Raw genomic sequence first — 23,193 nt, 5'->3', positions numbered from 1 at the left:
AGCGTCCTTTTCACTGTATTTACCCCCAAATCTACCAACCTAATTGCAAAGTATTTGCCCCGTCCTCTTTTTCCCCTCTTTACAGGGCCGGTCTGAGGCCACCAGGCATTGATCATCTAGATTTCTTCCCCTGCTGCCCCCACTATGTGCCGAGGCGGCCACCACTACTATTCTCCAGCCGCAGACTACTTCATTCTGTTCCGTCGCCTTTCGTGACGTCGCCTGTCGCGCGGGATGCCGGCAGCGGGCTCCACCAATCCCGGTCATCGCCTACTGAGATGAGAGCCAATGAGAAGTCAGCGAGCTCCGGCTGATGCGGCGTCTCTGAGCGAGCAGCTGCAGCTGATAACCAATCAGGGCTCGCCGGATTGGGTTCTGTTTGTAGACCGGCGCCTGCTTGCTTTCCGGTAGCTGTCACCATGGTTCTGGCCGAGATGTCAGCGGAGAGGCAGATCTTCTACGCGGTGCTGCTGTTTTCATGGGTGGTGTACGTATGGGAGGCTTATCTGGCGAGAAGACAGGTGAGTGCGGCTGCTGTGTCACTGCCAGGCCTGCGTGCCGGATGAGCGGCAGGTTAGCTCGCAGCGCACGCATCAGCCTCGTAGCCCGCCGCCGCCCGGCGTCACGTGGTTCCTAGGCACTGAAATAGCTGTATTTCTCCTTGTGATGTACTGAGAGCTGTGATAGTAAGCTGTACTGCAGAGAGGCGCCAGCAGGGGGCGCCGTTGGAAAGTTTGGGCGACTGATTCCACACTGCCCCACACCCAGAGGGCGGTAAAACGTGCCACTTAGTACCCTGACAGACAGTGGTATTAGATGCTGGGCATCCTTGGCCCAAACTCATTCAACCCTTGAAATCATTAAATAGTATGTGTCTGCCCACTCTGATGCCAGCTTTCATGCCAAGAACCACTTTGGGCGAGGCTGAGCTGAACTTTATTAACTGCTGGCATCACTCTCTGTGTTGGCAGTGTGAGATCACTGATCCAAACTCATTTAACCCTTTAAGCCCTCACACACGTGCTCAAAACCGCAGCATATTACTGCAATTTTGAGTGGCGTTTTTGAACGCACACTGCAGCGCCGGGCGATACTTCTTAACGCACGCCAACATTGTGATCAGGTGATTGGACGCGTGAAAAGGCACAAAAACACAATAAATAGAACAGACAGCGCTTGAAAATCACAGTGTAGGTCTGCGAGGCCCCATTGAAATCAATGGCAGTGTTGTACCGCGATTAGCAAGGCGCTCGGGACACCGTGCTAATCGCGATAAAAGCGGCCTAAGGGAGGCTTCATTCTCCAGATTCCGTAGCCGTAACCCTTCAGAGCCCGCTATGGAAAATAATTCTTCTGCACATGAGAGAAAAACAATTGCGGTTTCCATTTTCGGATGAAAAATCGCAGCATGCTCCATCTTCCTGCGAAAGCCGCCTGTTCACAATTGAAATTGCGGACGTGCTGCGGATCTCACAGAAAAGCAGGAGTTTCAGGGAAAAAAATTAAAAAATCTGCACTGCGCATCACTGCTGGCGAGCCGCGCGGACCATCGGCAGTATAGAGGAGCCTGAAGAAGACAGGTCCACGCAAACACAGGTGAAGAAGATGGCGGGTACATACGGTCACCCGCCGCGGTCAGGGCTGGATTCCGTGCAGGATTCCCCATGCGGTATCCATGCGTGCCACGTGCATTTGGCCTTAGGTCACTTTCACACGGGTGAGAAAATTGTGTTAGATTTGTACGTTGCAAGACACACGAAAATGAGCCCCATTCTTGTGAAAGGGGTTATATACATGAGTGATAGTTATTTTTTTTTCCCCCACATTGCAATGTGGCGCAGGGAAAAATTTGTGTCATGTCCTATCTTCAGGCGATCCTTCGAAATGCTTCACCCATTGTTTTCAATGGGGCCGGAAAACGCATGTCCTGGCGTGCGAGGCATGCACACAAGTGCGATGAGAATGAAAACTATTGGAAGCACGTGCCGGAGGATCACAACGTCCCAGAAGTGATGGCAGGTGTTTTAACACAGAAGCATCTTTCATCCGCAGGGACATCTTGCATGCAGGAGCGCAATATTGGGCCGAGTTTCGCAGGCTGATATCGCGCCAAAGGGTATATTCACACAGGTGAGTGCGATATCAGGCTGAAAAACTCAGTCCAATGTCACGCTTACCAATGTACAGTTTTTATGGTAACGCGGGGCGTTTGTGTTTCAAAAAATGCCTCATGTCTGGGGAAAATGCGATCCTCAGGCGCGTCAGGGGATCACGGGTGTTTCCTGTTGATTTCCATGGAAAACATCACATTGTACTCACGCACATCACACAGCAGCGAGGGTCATGTGATGTCTTTTAAAGTCCCATTGAAAACGATGGGCGAGGCGTTCCGCGGGAGCGCCCGAAGATAGAACCTGCAACTTTTTCTATCCTCGCAGCATTACTGTCAGGGGAAAAGAAATCGTTCACGTGAATAAGTCCATTAAAAAAAATGGAGTTCTTGTCTGTGTGTCTTGCAAGGCACAAAACTCACGTTATATTCTCGCCTGTGGGAGAATCTTGCTGCTCCTCCACTTCACATCCAGTTGTGACCAGGAGGGGAGCAGGATGTCCTAACTAGAAGAGATGACCGGTCTAGCTGTTAGGCTGTTGGTGGAAGAGTGTCAGACAGCCCCTTTAAATTTGAATTAACTGAAAAGGGTGAAATCTGCAGGAAATCAATGACACATGAACCTACCCTAAAGGACTGGCCTGGGTGCCCACTTTCATGCCCATTGCGTAGCAGTGTTTTATGCAGTTGTCAACTGTGTTCTCCACGGGGCACTTCACTGCAATATAATTGTTAAAATAACTTTACATTAAATCCCGGCGAGAAAAAATAAAGATTTAATGTGAGTTTGAAATTGCTGAATAAGTGACCAACATCAGCATCCTAGTCCCCTGCAGCTATATGGGCAGTGTTGGGGGGAGTCAGTAATAACTGGGGGTCTCCATCAGGCCTCGTATATATGGCGGCCTCGTATATATGGCACCCTCGTGACCGTCAGTCATTGCAGGGCTGCTGTTAAGCACGTAGATAGAAGTGCTACACATGATCTATACAAGTCCAAGTCCCATTCAGTCTGCAAACTAACTTTTATTGCAATGTGCCCAGCATGCTAATTACTGTACTATACCGTCATCCCCGCTGCTTTATTGATGAAAACTGATGCCAGGGTCTCTTAACTGTGGCTGTTCCACCAACAGAAGTTATGTTTATTTAGAGCATGGGAGATAACGATGCAAACAGTGGGGTCTGACCCCCCCCCCCCCCTCACCCTCACCGAACACAAGAGCGAGGGTGATGAATGAAGCAGTGGTACGCATACTTGACCATTGATCCATTCATCCAGGGACCTTTCCTTCTTGACCTCTGCACTCATGATCTGTTGGTTCCCAAGTGTCATACCCCCACTTATCGGCAAGTTATCCCCTTGTCGTTAATGTCTCTTAGTGGAAAGACCCCTTCTATATCCTCCACACAGGAAGAGATGGAGAACTCCAAGCTTTTCGCGGCACACAATACGCCCCAGAGCAGGTCAGCATAATTACTTACACCGGAGACAGGACTGAACGGGACTCTTTGTGAGGTACGTCACCACTAACCCATGTGAAGTCACAACACAGACATATTCAACTTATAGCAATAGATGCAGTCAAACCCATTCTAGGGAGGTCCTACTATAAAAGATACTGAAGTGGCTATAAAAATGAAACCAGGGATGAGAATAGTGACGGCTTGATCAATACCCCCATTAAGGTTCTTACTAAGGTTAATTGTGATAGAGTATTGGGAGATAGCAGCCAAAAAAGGGACAATCCGCAGGCCATAGGAGAAACACTGGCCAATACATTCAAGGTGTGCTTGCCTTGGCACTCAAGTTGAGGTGTTTGCCACCATCTCTGAGCCCATGCCATATCAGGAGGGGACTCGCCATGCCCCTATGCTCCCAAAGACGAGGAATCTATAGACCCTAAAATATTGATAGAATGAGTAAATGCTTTAAATTGACTTCTCTTTGCCCAGACGTAGGGTTAGTGGTGACTTACCTGATGAAGGGTCTTGTTCAGGCCTGGGTCATGATGTGCGCTGTGAGGAGTTCAGAGCTCTCTCTTCCTGCAATCTGCTTGGGCTCAAGCTGCCAACTTGGAGGAGTTGGCAGCGACCCCAAGGGGAGCAGCTTTGATTGCAGCGCGTTCACGATATCCAGCGGGTCTGCACAGGAAGCACCTTTTTCCTTAATTTTTAATTTATTTTTTCTTGTGAAAAAGCACTTGACAATGATGATGCTTTTCACAAGTGTTGCTTTATTACATTTGTAGACGTCTCTATGAGACTGGAAAGCAAAAAAATGTAATCCAATGGCCGAACGGGCCCGTCTTGTAGAACCAAATGGTGCTGATGGACCCTGTTGACTATGATGGAGTCCATCGTGCTATCTGGCACTTTCTCTGACAAAACGGCTCAGCATGCTGCTCTATGTTGTCCGAAATGTAAACAGAATTTAGCAATAGATGCTCTAGAAGGAGCCTGACCTTTGATCAGAGTCTGAGTTGTCAGTGATACTCTGTGACTTACAGAAGTATATACAGTAATATGTAGAAGCTGCACCGAACTGTCAAATCTTACTGCGAAAAAGATTTTTCAGTCCAAAATACATGCATTTAGGTAAAAATAAATAAATAATCCCGCCCCTCCTCCGTCCTCAAAGGTGTCCATAGCCTTTAACCATATATTTGACCACAGAGGTTTTGAATGGTGGGTGTCTGGGCTTAGAGGAGGGTATACTACTTGCAGTTGTTCTTCTCTGTTGCCCCTCTGATCTGTCAGCCAAAAACAGGGCTTGAAACTGTCCAAGATGGCCACAGCAATTTTCTAAGTGTTTAATGCACACTGTGCGTTGCTTTCTGGCTATTGTCGATCACATGAGCAACTTTGGCCAATCAAAGAATTGGTATAGTGTATTGGTAGTCTAAATTAAAGCCCCAATTACATGCAACGATTCGCTCAACATTCATTCAAACAATGGCTTTTGAGCGATGATCGTTGCATGTAAATGCTTCCAGCTTTCACTCTTTGGCTGAACGATGATTTTTAGGTGAGCATAAAATCCACAGTTCATCTGGAAAGAGATAGCAGAGACTGCACGCTGTGTTCTCCACAGGAGCAGCTGTTTACATTGTATTCAGCTGACAGCCCGAGGCAGCCCGTGCAAAGTCCAGACCACATGCTGGGATTTGCAAACGGCATCTGCAGGTTCATTCACATGCCAATGAAGCTGATAAAGTGCTAATGGACATTAGTGTCCATTAGTGCTTTATGCAAAATGATCGCTAGAACTGGCTATCTTTCATTTGTTTGTCTTTGTGTGTAAATGAGCCTTAACATTTCACTATGGGGATTAGGTAGTCTGAAGATAGTGTTGGCCATAGCAGAACCCAGAACCGTCAGATCAGAGGGATGGAAAAGAAGTGCAGGTAACATACTCCCACCACCACATTCAGACCTGGGACTGAATGTTGCCCTGAAACTGGAGGCTTGTTTTAATTGAAATCAACACGCGCTGTGCCCGCAGTTCGCAAGTGCCGGCCACTACACAGAGGTCGGTGCGGACACTTCCACTGTTTCTGCTCCGACATCTATGTATTTGTGGCGCTGATAACAACATGCGTCCGCTCAGCTGACTGGCTGGGGTCTGTCTTTCAAGACTCCGACCAATCAACTACTGATGACCTACTCTTATAATTTTTTTTTCCTTTCGAACATAGAGTATGAAGTAATTTTTATATATATTTGTTCCTTCCTGTGTATTTCAGCGTAAGGTCTATGAATCTACAAGACATGTACCAGCTGAACTTGGCAACATTATGGATCCAGACACATTTGAGAAGTCTCGATTGTACCAGCTAGATAAAAGCACATTCAGTTTCTGGTCTGGATTATACTCCGAGGCAGAAGGCACAGTAAGTTTGGTTAACACGACATCCATTCTGTTTGAAGTCTTTGGCCCAATGTCCACTTACACGCACGGATTCCACTGTGGAATCCATCTGTGCCCGCAGAAATGGACAGAAAGACATTTTCCTACCTGTCCAGATCCAGCGCGGGTCACCTATGTGTCGACTGGATCTTCTTTTTCAGCTCGGCGACTACATCCAGACCCATGCGCAGTGCAATTAAAAAAAAATCTCCTGCTTTCCCGCTTGTCTGCGGCATGTCCACAGTGATAACTGTGACTGTGCAATGGATCAGACGGCTTCCATTGACTTCAATAGAAGCTGTCCCAGCGGGATCCGCAGAAAAATGGAGCATGCTTTAAATTGTTTTGCGAATGCTAATGTATCCCTATGGGTGGCTTGATTTGTGGATCTCCTGCGCTGGTGCCCTGCATGGGCTCCACAAGTCAAGTCCGCCCATAGACATTGGGCCTTAGGCTGAGTCCACACACTTGGGAATTCTGACTTTGCTGTACACTTTACCCCTCTATTTTGCAAGGGGTTATATCTAATGTGAAAAGCCGCGACATAAATGTATATGCTGCCTGATGTAAAAGTCTGCATGGTAGGTCAGTTTCCATATGAGAATCTGCAGCATGTGGATTACGCTTGTTAAAATCTCATCTATATGCCTGGCACACTAATCGACCGTGGATATTACCTTTACAGATGTGCAGGTCAAGTCCACAGCATTTCTGTCCAGTGTGTATGGTTTTCCCATTTCAACAAAGTATTCCCTATCCACAGGATAGGGAATAACTTGCTGATTGGTGGATGCCGAGTGCTTGAACTCTGAGTTCTCTGGTGGTCCCATTGAATAGAGCAGAGGCGTGAATGCACAGCCACTGCTGTTAACACTTCAGGTCACACTGGAGATGAAATCTAGGGATCAGTAGGAGGTCTCGATGGTCAGACCCCACCATTCAGTAGTATTCCCTATCCTGTGGATAGGGGATAACTTGCTGAGCTGAGAGTATGGCCGGGTTGGATTCCGTATGCGGGATCCTGCAGCAGAATCTGACCCTGTTCCTGGCCGGTGACCCCTGTGTACCTGTCCGCCGTCTTCATATCTGCGCTGAGGATGCGCCAGCTGGCGCACATGCACAGTACAGATTATGCCGCCTCGTTGATGCAGATTCTGCGACCTTTTTGCAATGCTGATTGTGGAAGGGTCGTGGGGCGGACGGCTTCCATATATATTTCTCCCCACGTTTTTTAAAAATTCTCTGCTTTCCCACGGAATCCGCAGCCTGTCCGCAATTTGATTGCGTACGGGCCGCGGATCCTACAGCTTCTATTGCCTTCAATTGAAGCCATCCGTGCAGGAACCGCAGCAAAATGGAGCATACAGCCGTTTGTTTTCCAGATCAAAAGGTCCACAAAACAAATCCACATGCTTTAGTTGAGCCACGGACGCCCATGTCTTCCTATGGGCAGCTTAAACGGCGGACTGTCCGCGCGGGTACTCCGTGCGGATTCTGCAATTCACATTTACCCGTGGACATTGGGCGTGTCGCATCTCTTCTGGATAGGTGAGGTGATGGTTGTCAATTATAGGAAACCTATTTAAAAATGCTCTACTTTTTAAAATGTAAACCTTTGAATTAGTCTCTTCCGTTTTCTGATTGTCATTTGTGTACAGCTCATCCTTGTTCTTGGTGGTATTCCTTTCCTTTGGAATGTATCTGAACAACTCCTGGACAGTGCAGGCTTTGGTCCCGAATATGAGGTGAGCATTTTCGTATTGCGGATTTGTTATGGTTTTTTTTTTTTGTATTTGATTCTGAACACTCAGGGTTGGTGGTAAAGCTAGATTTAATGTATGACTGCTTGTTGTTGCAATTTGCTTCTTGGCCATTTTAAAGGGATTTTCTTAACTGGACAACATCTTTCTTCAGTGAAATCGTCCTGCTCCTCCGTATGTTCCCACTGCTGAAATCTGTCCTAGGGTGCCTCCCCAAATTGTTTTTCCACAGCGGAAATGTTTCGTCTTAGAGTGAATGGGATTAACCCCTTCCCGCCCCATGACGTAAGGGTACGTCATGGGAGCAGGGTACTTCCCGCAAAATGACGTACCCTTACGTCATAGGGATAGCGCGAGATCATAGCAGATCTCGCGCTATCCCGCAGCGGGAGCCGGCTGTCACTAGTAGCAGGCGTCTCGCTGCAACAGCAGGGGGCATCGGAGATGCGCCTCCCCCTGCTGTTAACCCCTTCCCTGCCGCGACAACATCGCGAGAGCCCGGCTGGTTGCTATGGCAACAGGGCACCAGATAACTGCGTCCTGTATTGCCATAGCCTGTGATTGCTATAGTAAGCGATAAGTAATGGCAGGAGAGAAGTCCTGCCATGCCTTATTGTAGCGATCTGCAGTCCTGCTGTGTAAGTCCCACAGAGGGACACAGATTGTGTAAAAATAAGAGCAAAATAAAGTACAAAAAATAAAGATGTTACAAAAACCCTTTTTTTTAATGCTTTTTCTCATATTAGCATAAAAAAATTAGAAATTCCACATATTTGGTATCGACACGTCCGTACAGACATGTACAATAAATTGAACACACTTTTTATCCTGCACGGCAAAAAGCGATTAAAAAAAATGTTAATTTTTAGCATTTTGCCTGCCAAAAAAACGCAATAAAAGTGATCAAAAAAACGTGTGTAGAATTGTTCAGTTGGTCAAACGGATCCCACGATAAATACCAAAAAATTTGGAGCCCTTGGCGTTTGCTGAGGAATAAATTCTAAGACACCCAGCCAGGGGGACCCTGATCTGATGTGCGTGGTGTGACGAACGGAGTCGTAGAAATCATTCCCTCCTTTGACTCTTTGGATTAACCGAGTTCACCCAATGCCTCTCAGGCTATGAGCAAATATTTCAACAACCACGGTAGCCTACCTCTCTCCTTTCCCAGCCCTCCCTAACCCTCCTTCCTCCCCACTCTTCTCAACTCCCCCCTCCCCCCCTTCTCTGTCTTGTCTCTGTCGTTTGTCCGTTTTCCTGCCGTTGACCATTTGTTATGCTCTCCGAGGGGGCCATGGATGGGCATTTAGCCTAGGAGTGGCAGACTGAGCCCCCCTCCCCCGGGTTGAGCAGCCTAGTTTACAATGTTCTATAATACATGTAATAAGCCTGATACCCTGCTGATATTGTGACTTCACTTATATGTCTTGATTTATACATAAAAACTTCAATAAAAATTTTTTAAAAAAAAGTGTGTACCCCAAAATTGTACCAATAAAAACTACAGCTCATCTCGCAAAAAATAAGCCCTCAGAGAGCTCCGTCCATGGAAAAATAAAAAAGTTATAGGACTTTTAATGCAGTGATTTAGAAAAAAAAAATTCCAAAAAACAGGGTTTATATTGTGGAAAAACCTAAAAAAATAAGAATTTTGGTATCGTTGTAACCGTACCGCAGAAAAAATGTAGTGTGTCATTTATGCTGCATATTTAACGCTTAAAAAAAAAATCTATGGCAGAATTGATGCATTTTCTCTCCCTACGATCATAAAAAAAATAATAAAAGTTTTACAATGTAGTCAATGTACCCCAAAATGGTACTAATAAAAACTACAGATAGCCACGCAAAAAACAAGCCCTTATACGGCCGCGTCGACGGAAAAATAAAAAAGTTATGGCTTTTGAAAAATGGAGATGAAAAAATACCAAAGATTGTTTGGTCCTCACCGCCAAAATAGGCCATGTCATTAAGATGGTTCAAGCAAGTCCAGCTCACAAGTAGAGGGGGGGAAAAACGCTGTAACTGTGAGACGCACAAATATGACCACCATTCTTTTGAATGGGTTCATACACATTAGCGATTTTTCTGCATAGCACCATGATGCTATCTATCTGGCTGTGTGATCTCACAGTAAGCTCTAAGTAAGCTGTCGCTGTTGAAGCGGTCACAGGTAATACATAGCCTGTATAGAGATCATCTTAGTAGGAGTAAATCCTAAAGGTTGTGTGTTTTGTAATTCACAATTTTATGGGTAATACTTGGAAATATTTACTTGAGATTTATCAAAACCAATGCAAGTGGAGCAATTTCTCATAGTAACCAATCAGGTTACTAGTTATTAACTTCCCTGCAAAAAAAAAATAGCATTTATTATTTGGAAGTCTTAACATTCACAGTACCATATAATGTATTGTAACGTTGAAAAATACAACTTGACCCACAAAAAACAAGCCCTCATGTAGACCTGTCACCCAAAAAAGAAAAAATATTTTTTTGTTTTGAAGGCGTGGATACCAGAATTGTATAATGTGACCTGGAGGCAGGCGCATCAATGACCCTTGGTCATGCAAGTGTTAAATAGCCAATGCCTATAAAACAGAAATGTTTGCAGTCTGCAGGTTTAATCTTCATCTTTCTCTTTTCAGATAGTTCACTCATTGGCATTTCTACTCCTTGCTACCCTGTTCAGCTCACTGACCGGCCTCCCATGGAGCTTATATAATACTTTTGTGATTGAAGAGAAACATGGCTTTAACCAGCAGGTGAGAATTTAGTTTTGGTATTTTCTGCAGAATCTTGTTTGACTTCTCTGACTGTTTATGGGGAAAAAAGAGGTTTGGGTGATGGGGTGTTCTGTTGATCCAGAATTTGAACAACTTTGGCCTAATTATGATCTGTTATACATTCATTACAATTACAAGAGAGAATTGTACTTTTAGGCTACATGCACACGACCTGACCAAAAGCATTTTCGCTCAAGTTAAAAATGAGCACTTTTTTCCTAATATCCTCTATAAGGCGCTAAATATAATACTCTAGGGCCGTGATGGCGAACCTATGACACGCGTGGCCATAGTCGCTGACACGCGGCCTCTGTCGGCCATTCACCCCGTTGGTGAATACCAGCAGGGGCCACCGCGGCTCCCCTGCTGGTATTCACTAACCAGCGCTGATCCCGGCGCACACTGTGATGTCAGTGTGCAGCCAGGATCCTCCTCCCCCATCCCCCGACGTCTCCTACCTGTTGGTTCCGCAGGAGCGTCCGGGGGAGAAGGCGTCCTGCAACACCCTGACATCACAGTGTGCGCCGGAGATCATCGCTGCTGGAGGTCGCGGAGGCCGGCAGAGGAGCGGAGCTTTCAAGACGTGGATGGGGTGAGTACGCGGGTCTCGGGGGGCCACCGTCGCTGCTGGGGGGGCGCTGTGGGGTTCCACTGTCGCTGCTGGGGGGTCCACTGCCGCTGCTTGGGGTCCACTGTGGGGGCCGCTGTCGATTCTGGGGGGTCTGCTGTCGCTGCTGGGGGGGGTCCACTGTCGCTGCTGCTGTCACGGTCCACTGTGGGGGTCCGCTGTCGCTGCTGTGGGGGTCCACTGCTGGGGCGTCCACTGTCACTGCTGGGGGGTCCACTGTCGCGGTCCACTGTGGGGGCCGCTGTCGCTGCTGGGGGGTCCGCTGTGGGGGTCTGCTGTCGCTGCTGTGGGGGGGGGCGCTGTCTCTGCTGGAGGGCCCCACTGTCTCTGCTGGGGGGGCGCTGTCACCGCTGGGGGCTGCTGTGGGCGGGCACTGTCACTGCTGGGGGTCATCATTACTAAGATGAGTGAGGGGGAGGCTGGGAGAGGTGAGGGCCTGTGCTATGGATGTTTTAGGTTTACTAAATACAGTTATATATTACAATTATACTTTTTTTGTTATTTAAACTATAAATATTACGAATTTCTGGATTTTTTTTCTCGAAGTGACACTCCCCCCGAGTCATGCACAGTTTTTTTTGTCGAATTTTGGCACACCGAGCGCAAAAGGTTGCCCATCACTGCTCTAGGGGTTGGAAAGCCCCCTTAACGAATAAATCGGCTGGTGCCAGATGTTGAAACTGGATTATACTTCCTGGTTCTAAACTGTCAATATTGAGTTCCCCGACCTTGTCTTGTCACTGTGATGCCGCTTCTGCGATGACTTAGTAAATCCTGCACTGAGCAGAGGGTTGGACCAGATGACCCTGGAGGACCTTCCAACTCTACCAGTCTGTGATTCTATGACTGAGTTATGTGTTCTCATACATGACTACTGCAGTCAAGCCATGGCCGTATCCGTAATAGTATTGGCAGCTTTGGGAACAGGGCTGTATATAAAAATAGGTACTCGTGGGTTATCTGTTACCACTTTAATATATCATTCCACGCTACCTTGCAGGCTATTATCGCGTTTACACCACCTGAATAATATTAGGCCCAATGTCCACTCTCACACACAGATTCCATCTGCTGAATCCTCTAGCGGAATCCAGCTGTGCCCGCAAACATGGACAGAAAAATACATTTTCTTACCTGTCCAGATCCAGGGCGGGTCTCCTCTGTGCCGGACGGATCTTCCTTCTTCAGAATGGCGGATACGTCCGGATGCGCCAGCCAACGTACTGGCCGCATACGCAGTGCAATTTTAAATTTTTTTAAATCTCCTGCTTTCCCACGGATCGAATGACTTCAGTGAAAGCCGTCCCTGCGGGATCGCAGAAAAATGGAGCATGCTGTGATTTCTTCTTGCGTGTGATCCGCATGCCGAGAAAAAAAAAATCACATCCGCATGCTTTAAATTGTTTTGCGGATGCTAATGCATCCCTATGGGCGGCTTGATTTGTGGATCTCCTGCATCCAATCCACACGTGGAAATGGGGCCTTATAAATATTTATGTTTTGGAGAAATAAAAAATTTTAAGAGGTGTGTTTTTTTTTTTTTGGTTTTTGTTTTATTTTTATGCATATGTATTGGTGAAAAAATAGTGAAATTAATTAAAGTGGTGATAAATAGCCCACAAGTACTTAAGTATATTACAGTTTTCTTACTTGTAATTGGGGGCCACAGAAGACCATGGGTACAAGCTGCTGCCACTAGGAGATGGATGCTAAGCAAAACCTGTTGGCTCCTCCTGCATATTATATACTCCTCCTGAACTTCTCTGCTTTTATTCAGCGTAGGCCATTAGGTGCTTCAAAAGATCTTTATATGGTGGCAAAATCCGTTAGCAAGCCTCCCTCATAAAGAGCTTCAGCTTTTTGAATACCCAGAGATTCCCAAACTCCACACTCAAAATCTGGGAGAATGGAGGATGGGAAGACTGAGATCGGAACCACGATAGGGGATGAGAAAATGAGTAGTTGCCAGACGGTGACTGAAATCTGCATGCTAGGGAGTTTAGGCATTTCCAAATGAGGAGGTGTGACCCCTTAATAGAGAGATTAATGGGGCCCCTAAGGATGCAGCTTCAATAGAAGCCCATTTTTTTGTTCAAATGGGTAACCAACCACTCTAACCTTTTACCTGCCAAATCCGAGCAAGGCATCAACTGTGTAAATCCACTGTTCCAATTTTAGAACATTAGCAGATAATAGGTTAACTTGATCTAGAACAGCGACATGAAAAACACAAAAAAAGGAATATAAATAGACAAAAAAATCACAGAAAATGGCCATGTACTTAATACAAGAGGGTGGATAAAAGCGCCACATCCTTCAACATGCGGACAGCCAAACTGCTATATGGAGGAGCATAGCACAGGTGCAAGGCACTGATGAACATCTACTCATACACCTTCCTTATATTGTGGGGGGTGCTTAGTACTCTACTTGCACACAGATGAAGCATATACAGAGTGTCGGGGCCCCATGGTACATGTACGGCACCTTTCAGGATTACAATCTATTAGTGGCTCCATATTTCATCCAGTGGGCTGCCTTGCACCCAGAAGGTAATCCGCACTGGCAGCCTGGGCTTCCCCAGCTTTTAAAGCTGCACTGCATGTTACTGATGCGTACCAACAAATAAATACAAAGTATTGGCGAAAATGCACAAGCTCACAACCCAGGTCAAGGGTCCTCGTTTTACCTGCCCTCTTGTATTAGTACATTGTAAGTATATGGCCATTTTCTATGTTGTTTAGAACTGTGTCATGAAAGGAATTTTTTTTTCTTATTTTAATTTTAGGCTTCACACTGGTGAAAAAATTGGGCGATTTATTTATTTTTCCTTGCAATGCAAGGTGTGTGAAAACGCATGATTGTGAAAACCAATGAATTTCAATGCTTCATTCTCACTTCCGATGTGTTTATTCCTAAGATGCTGCATGGAAAAAAAATTGCAGCACGTCAATTCTTTTTGGGATATTGCTTATTGCTCCCAATGGGGCTGGCGGCAGCAACTCCGACCCCATTGAAAGCAATGGGAGGACGGTGCGATCCCCTGCTGCACCCGTGACCGCTGCAGCAGCAAATTCCTTCAGCCCCACACCTTGTTCTGTCCACTGTCACCCCATTAAAAGTAATGGGATGAAGGGAACCCCTGCAGGGGTTCCACATGCATTGCAAGGGCGATACCTGGCTGTGAATCATGGCCCAATATCGCTCTTGCCAGGGTGCAGGAGTCCTGTCCACCTACAAAGCCTCCACTTGTACATTGAGGCGGCTCCTGCAATGACAAAATATTGTGCTCATAAATCAGCTCTTCACTGAAAAAAATAAAAATGCCAGAGAAGAGCCGTGGGAAACCAAGCTACAAGCCCAGCCTCACTGACTGATCTGCGGTATATACAATTTTTAATAAAGGCCTATTGCATAAATGATTGTCAGCCCAAAATAAATGCATTTAAGTGAAAAAAAATAATTTGCTCCCAAAAGGTGTCCATAGCGTTTAAGCAATAGGAATAAAATTGTGTAAGTTTATATTGTCACGTTTTCTACTAAACTGTTTTTTATATTTACAGACTCTTGGATTTTTTTTTAAAGATGCCATAAAGAAGTTCTTAGTCACTCAATGCATTCTCCTCCCAGTTACCTCTCTTCTGTTATACATCATCAAGATTGGCGGAGATTACTTCTTTATCTATGCATGGCTGTTCACTCTGGTGGTGTCCCTGGTAAGGCCACTCGCTTTCTGTTCTTAATAGATATAGTAAAGCTTGAGGATGTACAAGGGCGAACCTGATATCGCTCCGAAAAATTCTGACTGATACCGCGCTTGTATTCCTGCGATTCTTCTTTTTTTTTTTTCCTTGCGAAAATGCATCTTCCAACGTGACTTTTACATGCAATTATTTTTATTTTTTATTAAATCATATCTGCATGCGAATGGAATACAATGTTTTTTTATTCCCTCCCCCCCCCCCCCCTTCCCCCTCCCATAGAGCATAATGGGCGATTAGAACCGAGAAAGAATTGCAGCATGTTCCATCTTGCAGCCTTGTCACAATGCACAAAACTCGCGCGATGGCTCGTATTTACATGGCCGATTTTAAGTGAAGTATGTGTAATGTCTCCTAATTCTTCGTTTCTAGGTACTGGTAACAATATATGCAGATTATATCGCTCCATTGTTTGACAAGTTTACCCCACTTCCTGAAGGAGAATTAAAAGAAGCTATTGAAACAATGGCGAAAAGTATTGCCTTTCCACTGACCAAAGTTTATGTTGTTGAAGGTAAGGCTGTGCCACATGTCTTGCATATTTAATGTTGATGGAAATGGATAGTTCTGTGTAGGACGGATTTCTTTTGGTTTAGTGATTTTATATATATATATATAGATAGATAGATAGATAGATAGATTTTTTTTTTTTTTTTTTTTTTTCTTAAAAGATGCAGAGAGAAAAGCTAAAAGTAAAGGCTCATTTGGTTCGTTGGAATGATTAGCATTCCAAAAATCGTTCAGTCTGAAGTGAATGATAATTTGCTCACTTTAAATGCAAGCCATCAACTTAATGAGAAACGAGTATCATGTGCTTCTCGTTCGCTCTTCAGTTTCAGCCACCATAAAAATTATTGTTGGCTTCTCTTTGTGTTAAAATGCTTCTCGTTCAGGGTTTCACTTAGGAATACTGTAAATGCAGTGGTTTTTTTATTTATGGAAAATCTGCCGCATATGAACATGGTCTTGGGGTGCATGTAGCTGATTTGCCACTGCTTACAGACATTGAACTGGTCACATGATCATGAATGGTCCTTCAGACCAGGAGCTTTCAGCCACCTGCACACATGTGGGTTGGATTCCGCCTTTCTTTTTCTTCATCTGTACTGCGGATGGTCTGCATAGCTCACTGCAATGTAATTACAGAAGGGCCGTGGATCTGACGGTTTCAATTGACTTCAATGGAAGCTGTCCACACAGAATCCGTGCAACATTGACACAGGCTGCAATTTTTATTTCATTTTTTTTCCTTTGCGAGCAGAAACCGCAATTGGTTTCTGCTCATGTGCAGGAAGAATCACTTTTGCATTGCATGTTTTGGACGGTATTTGCTGTGGAAGCTATGGGCGGACACCTGCTCCAGATTCTGCAATTCAAATCTGCCTGTGTGCAGGTGGCCTTCCTTTCCTATACTGTGCTGATGAGGTATTTGCTTGGTGGGATGTCAAACTTTCTCTCCCAGTTTTATCAATGAAGGCAATTGCAGTCAGCTTCCTCTTCTGCCACACAGTTCTCTGAGAGATCCAGCAGAGTGCGCTTCCAGACTTCCCTGACTTTGAACCATAAGACACTGGCACTTTATAGCACGATGATTTTTTTTTTGCTAAAAAGTGTATCGTATGGTCTGAAAAACTGGTTTGACTTTTTTACAAATGTAATTCAGTCCAGTTTCAAATGTTTTTGCTGTAAATCTTCCTGATTGAATGGAATACTTGACCTAAGTGTGTGTTTGTTTGTATATTTCTCTGTATCTGATCAGGAGTTGTGTGTTCTGTTAATGAGAATCTATTTACCTCCCCAGGTTCCAAACGTTCCTCACACAGCAACGCCTACTTTTATGGGTTCTTTAAGAATAAGCGGATTGTTTTGTTTGACACACTGTTGGAGGACTACTCTCCCCTGAACAAAGCAAATACTGAGGAAACCTCAGATAATGAAAACGTGGACCTTAAACCCAAAACCAAGGTAAATTTATAAAGTTCAAAGACCTGCTGTTTTTCATTTAGAATTTTTTTTTAAAAACTTTCCATCACCATAGACCTAAGAAAAAAATTAACATAAGAGACTTGAGGGGTATCAACCCAAGTCTGGAACATAGACTTTGTAAGTATGTCATGTACAAACAAACAAGCATTGGGAAAAAAAAAGTATACAGGAAAAGATAAAGTATTAAGAGTAAGGTGTCCACCATTAAATATGATGTAAGAAAAGAGAAAATAAAAATGGGTGAAAAGCTTAAATAAATCAGGGTAATGCATCATGTTGATCCCTATATCCTGCGGGCCCAGCACCTCTTCCTCAATAGTATGATTATGATGGATTCTTAGCAAGGTATTCTGTCCAAGGAGCCCAGGAAGAAAATGTAGAAGTTTTAATAACATATCTATAAGAATATAATTCTTCCAAATGCTATTAAGAATAATAGAATTAATAACTTCATTCACAGTAGTTGCATCTGAGGAATTCCGTTTTTATGGCAATCACCAGGCGAGATGCAAAGAAAATATGGGAGATAAACTACCATCTTTTTATTCAGTTCTTATCTGTCGACTTCTATGATGGACTGTTCTACACATGTTCTCTAATCTGTGCAGAGGCCATTGAGGAGGGAGGGGGATTAGATGACCTGTGACCCTCAGCTACTGTGACTAGTGTATCCTGTTATGTAAATGTACTGTAGATGTCACCTTTCATTATAATCCTGCCTGTGATGATAACTGCTAAAGCTTTCTCTACAGAACATAAAGTGTTAAATTAGTATTATGCTTAGTGGTTAAAAATCACCAAATTTGCTTAAAAGTCTTTATACAAAAAACTTTATACATTAGGTAACTTTCTGATGATGCATTCCATTTAATGCTCTATGTAATTCTCAGGTGTATGTTGTTGTTTTTTTTTCTCTTTTAATGTAAACTGATGAACTGTCTGTTTTTCTAACACCAGAATGCACACAAGAAGCAAGGTTGCAATAACCAAGAAGTCCTCGCTGTTTTAGGTCATGAACTGGGCCACTGGAAGCTGGGTCACACTGTAAAGAACATTGTCATTAGCCAGGTATGGATTCCCAGCTTCTCTTCTCTCTGACGATGTAATGTTGCAACCATGTTTGAGACTCCCCTCTATTCTTTGTCCTGCATGTATTTCTGAGTTGTACCTTCTATTGTCTGATACACATATTTATAATTTGTCTGTAGCAAGCAGTCAAGGTGTAACTTTCACTTTTCCGAAGACTTCCCAATGCAACATTTTGAAAAGAAACCTTGACTATGTAGCTTGACATGGGCTAAACGTTTGCAAGACATCTACTTTCCTCTTGTATACCCTAAGGTTACCTTCACTAGGACAAGAAAATCATGAAAGTTTTGTGCGTTGTGGGGTGCACGACTATAAACCCCTTTCTTTGGAATGGGGTCATACAGATGAGCGAGGTTTTCCCATATTGCACTGTGATGCGATGCAGGAAATTAATCGCTTCGTGTTCTATCTTTTGTGCGTGCTCTCACCTCTCATCTCCCATTGGTTTCAATGGGGCTGGCGATAGACCATTTAGCATCAAGGGGTTAATCAATTTATGGCAGTTTGCTGGTGTAAATACATTATGCAGGTTGGATGCCATATTCATGAATATCCGCTTTTTCAATCACCTTTCTATTCTTGTCCAGTCTACATTCCTCACATACATGGCCTCCTGCTCGGGTAGCAGACTGCAGACTATCTATAGGACATGTTTCATCTAGAAGCTGCATGACTGTTTTACACCTTCTGTGTAGTAGGTTCAATATTGCAGTAATGTTACATCTTGGAAGGGGACAAATAAGGCATTGAAAAATTATGGCAAGTGCCATGCAAATGTAGGCCCAGTCTGTTGATAGAAAGTGCATCTTGCTAATGTTGATAATGTTTTTTGGCACACATAAAACCTGAATAGGACATGGTGTTAAAGGGTGGATGTTCCCTTTAAGGTCTGTAAGACTCCAAGAGTCTGCCAGCAGCAGCTTTTCATGTGAAGACCAAATAACACTCAGTAGCTATAGGAAATCCATAGAGTATTAGCCGTCATTAAATGGTCTTTTATGATGACAATACTCCTAATAAAATATATATACAGAGACCCCATGTGATTTATCTACTTGTATTACCTACTTAATACATAGTAAAAAGTTCTTTATCTTTCCTTTTTAGATGAACTCTTTCCTTTGTTTCTTCTTGTTCGCCACCCTTATTGGACGTAAAGACCTATTTGCAGCTTTTGGATTTCATTCAACACAACCCACATTAATTGGTTTGATGATTATATTTCAGTTTATCTTCTCGCCATACAATGAGGTAAGAATTCCTGATGGCAGATGAGGGCCATTTACACGGGACGATTATCGCACAAAATGAAAATGTACGATACTAGTTACATCTAAATGCAAAGCCATCGTTAACTGTTCATTTACTTTTTGTTTGTCGCTCCCTTTCAATCAGCATAAAAATGATCACTGTTCGCTCACGTCTTGCTGCGTCTAAACTCTCCCCATTCAGGGCTTCACATAGAACGTGAAGCATCAAATGAGAAGTCAGCGATGCTCAGCAGTTATTTTCCTGTCCAAAGGTTCTGCACAAGTGCTAACAACTAGCGGTGATCCCACTGGCTCGTGGCGATCGTTAGCCCACTGTTGTCCTGTATTAATGCAGCATTATTCAATAAGGTTACCAGATCTCCTTAAAGTCAAACTTGGAGGTGCCAACCAGCAATGTTATACTTGCATAATCTGTGTCTGTCTGGAGGTCCTTCCTACAGTCTGCTATGAAGCGGCAACTGTCATCCCCTATGGGGAAGCCGAGGTAAACCTAGGTGGCCCACACCTAGGTGCTTGTGGAGTGCTGCTAGTCCCAATGCAAGTGTAGAATGTAATCACAGCACTCTCTTCTTGGCTTGATGTGAAGCTTTATTATCACGTGCAATTAACAAGAAACTATTCGTCACTGGGAATAAAAGAAAAAATAAATGCGATACAGTAGTGTACAGAAAACTGATGCAAAGAACTGCAAAGGTACGTAGCAAGGATGGTAAAGTATATAAACAAATACCGTATATACCGGCGTATAAGACGACTTTTGAACCCCGGAAAATCTGCTCTGCAGTCGGGGGTCGTCTTATACGCCGGTAATACAAAAAAAAAAGTGTCAAAAAAAAAAATCATTACTCACCTCCCCCGGCGTTCTGTCGCGCTCCGGCAGGATGTCGCTCGCTCCGGCAGGATGTCGCTCACTCCTCGTCCCCGGCGCAGCATTGCTTTCTGAATGCGGGGCTTGAAATCCCCGCTTCCAGAAAGCTAATACACACGCCGTCAGCCGGTACAGCTATTCAATGACAGCATTGAATGGCTGTGATTGGCTAAAACACACGTGGCTTCAGCCAATCACACTATTCAATGACATCATTGAATGGCTGTGATTGGCTGAAGGCGCACGTGTGTTAGCAATCACACTATTCAATGATGTCATTGAATAGTGTGATTGGCTGAAGCCACGTGTGTTTTAGCCAATCACAGCCATTCAATGCTGTCATTGAATGGCTGTAACTGGCTGACGGCGTGTGTATTAGCTTTCTGGAGGCGGGGATTTCAAGCCCCGCATTCAGAAAGCAATGCTGCGCCGGGGACGAGGAGCGAGCGACATCCTGCCGGAGCGCGACAGAACGCCGGGGGAGGTGATTAATGATTTTTTTTTTCTCCACTGTAATACCGGCGTATAAGGTGAAAGTTGGGGTGTCGTCTTATACGCCCCGTCGCCTTATACGCCGGTATATACGGTACATACAAATGTAGCTTTTTTCACAGTCAGGCCTCATTCAGACGAGCGCTGTCAGTGAGAAAAGAACGCTGCTACAGTGCTGAAAAGATCGCGTGAACGGGCTACTTCATGCTACTTGAAGTAGCCCGTCCACACGATCTGAGGTGCGTGCTGCGTGCCTTCAAGGCTCCCATAGGAGCCTATGGAAAGCACACAGCAAAGATCTGACAGATCCTCTTTGCCCGCACCTTGGAGCTGACAGGCGAGTTTGTGCGTGCATGTCTTATCTTAGATGGGCGAATTTAGCGCCTCTAACAAGCGCTCATGTGAACACTTCTATAGGAACCCATTGGTTCCTATAGAAGCTCTCTTTTCACGTGCCTCTCAAGTGCTAAAACAGCCCTCATCTGAACGAGGCCTCAACATTAGAAGACGCATCAAAAGCGGAGAGTAAATATAAAGCACACAAGCACATCTATTAGTGTGTGTGCGTTTATATATAAACAATATTAATACAATATTTATTATAAATATTAGTACTTTTAAGGGCCATTTACATGGGACAATTATCACTCAAATTTTGTTCAAACTAATGAAATTGAGCAATAATTGTCCTGTGTAAATGCAATTGTTCACTTCTCATCATCGTTGACTTTCAGTTGGGGAGAATCCTGCGATGATTTTTAGGCCTCCTTCACACGGGCAACAAAGTTGCGCGATTTTGTAGTGTAGCTACAATGCTACAAATGGCATGTATGAGAAGCCCATGCTTTCGTATTAGTTCCTTCACACATGCGATGTTTTGTGGCATGCAACAACCTGACACAAAAACCTCACGGGTCCAGCGATATGCCTGCAACTCGTGATTGGTTTAATCACAGCCATTCATCGAGTGCTGGCTGTGATTGGCTGACGCTTAGCCAAACACAGCCAGTGCTTCCACGAGGCAGGGATTTTTGAATCCCCGGGCAAAAGAGAAGATGATGATCCATACCGGGGACCCAGGGAGAAGATGCGTCTGAGCTGACAGCGCGGGAGAGGTGATGTATGTGTTTTTTTTGTTTGTTTGTTTATTTGTTTTTTCTTCAGCTACGGCTTATTTTCGGGAAAGGGCTTATATTTCAAGCCTTCCCCGAAAATCCTTGCATGTGGTGCTACAAAGTCACGCACCACATGTGACTTTGTAGCACTACAAAATCGCGCTGTAGCCACGAGAAGAAGCAGCGATATCGCACAGACCAGCGATGCGATATCGCTGCAATTTTCGTGGCAATGCCGTGTCGCCCATGTGAAGGAGGCCTTATGCTGAGTGTAAATGCTCCCTGCTTAGCAGCTCAAATAAAATTATCTGTTAAATGCTCTGCATGACCGCCAATAACCTTAGCGGCGACGTCAGTGCTTGTGCAGGTGTTCGATGACTGTCATCCCATCTAAATGAGACTCTACATTCACCAAATTAATGAGTATTGTGTTAGTACTGTCCTGATGGCTACTAGACGGAACATCAGAGTTAAGATAGGATGCAAGCCAATGGAGATAAAGCTGTCATGTGAGTAACTAGAAGTGACTGCTAATATGAGCATTTGGTGAGTTCTTATCTCCTGGCTCTTCTGACACCAATATCGCACCTTGGTGTAGTCACACAGACAGGCGATGTACGCTACAGTCAAACTATGAAGCAAAACCCCAATGTTTTCGGCTCTGTGGCGGCGCCCTTTAATTGAATGCCTGCTGTGGTAATTCTGCATTCTACTATCAATGTGTTTCAGGTCTGAGATTTTCCTAATCTCTTTATTTTCTTCCTCCAGGTCCTGTCGTTTTGTCTTACTGTACTTAGTCGGAGATTTGAATTTCAGGCTGATGCTTTCGCCAGGAATCTTGGAAAAGCAAGAGACTTGTATTCCGCTCTGATTAAACTAAATAAGGACAATTTAGGATTTCCAGTTTCAGACTGGGTGTTTTCAATGTGGCATTATTCTCACCCGCCATTGCTTGAAAGACTGCAAGCTTTAAAAGTTGACAAGCAGAATTGATGAAAACTGTTCCTGAATGAAAACTAACTTTTCTCAAGGGTTGATATTTTTGGTTTCCCTCTTCAGCTCTGGTGCTGCGTATGAAACTGCAGGCCGTATATTCTAAAAGAGTTGTTGATCCATATTATAAGGACCTTTTTTAATGATTGGAAAAATGTACAGCACAAGTTTCAATAAGAGGAGAAAATATTCTGGTTTTTAATTGAAGGTGTACTTTTCTTTTTCCTATGGAGCCTTATTTTGTGTTTTTAACATTTTTGAACTGATTGTGCTTTAGCTGCCTAGAACAGTTATTCTAGGCTCCTGCGTGGTCAACAGGACCTCCATTTTTTTTATTTTGGTATTGAACGCTTGGGTCATTGGTATGACATTGATTAAAAGTTTGCTTTCCATGAAATGTTATGTTGAGTGTTTTTATTTGTTTTTC

The 23,193-nt window shown here is 44.3% G+C and overlaps 1 protein-coding gene across 1 annotated transcript; it reads left to right on the top strand.

The window, feature by feature from the left end:
* Positions 1 to 312: 312 nt before the first annotated feature.
* On the top strand, positions 313 to 23,163 carry ZMPSTE24 (zinc metallopeptidase STE24). Its single transcript, XM_066575060.1, has 10 exons — positions 313 to 521; positions 5,857 to 6,003; positions 7,679 to 7,765; positions 10,426 to 10,542; positions 14,755 to 14,907; positions 15,325 to 15,466; positions 16,754 to 16,917; positions 17,896 to 18,006; positions 19,135 to 19,278; positions 22,542 to 23,163. The coding sequence occupies exons 1-10, from the start codon at positions 420 to 422 to the stop codon at positions 22,764 to 22,766; spliced, it is 1,392 nt and encodes a 463-aa protein (XP_066431157.1). The 5' UTR covers positions 313 to 419; the 3' UTR covers positions 22,767 to 23,163.
* Positions 23,164 to 23,193: the final 30 nt, after the last annotated feature.

Source organism: Eleutherodactylus coqui, chromosome 1 (genome assembly GCF_035609145.1).
Source record: "Eleutherodactylus coqui strain aEleCoq1 chromosome 1, aEleCoq1.hap1, whole genome shotgun sequence".
Lineage (NCBI taxonomy): Eukaryota > Metazoa > Chordata > Amphibia > Anura > Eleutherodactylidae > Eleutherodactylus > Eleutherodactylus coqui.
The sequence above is the reverse complement of the archived record's forward strand: the minus strand, read 5'-3'. Positions and strand labels throughout refer to the sequence as shown.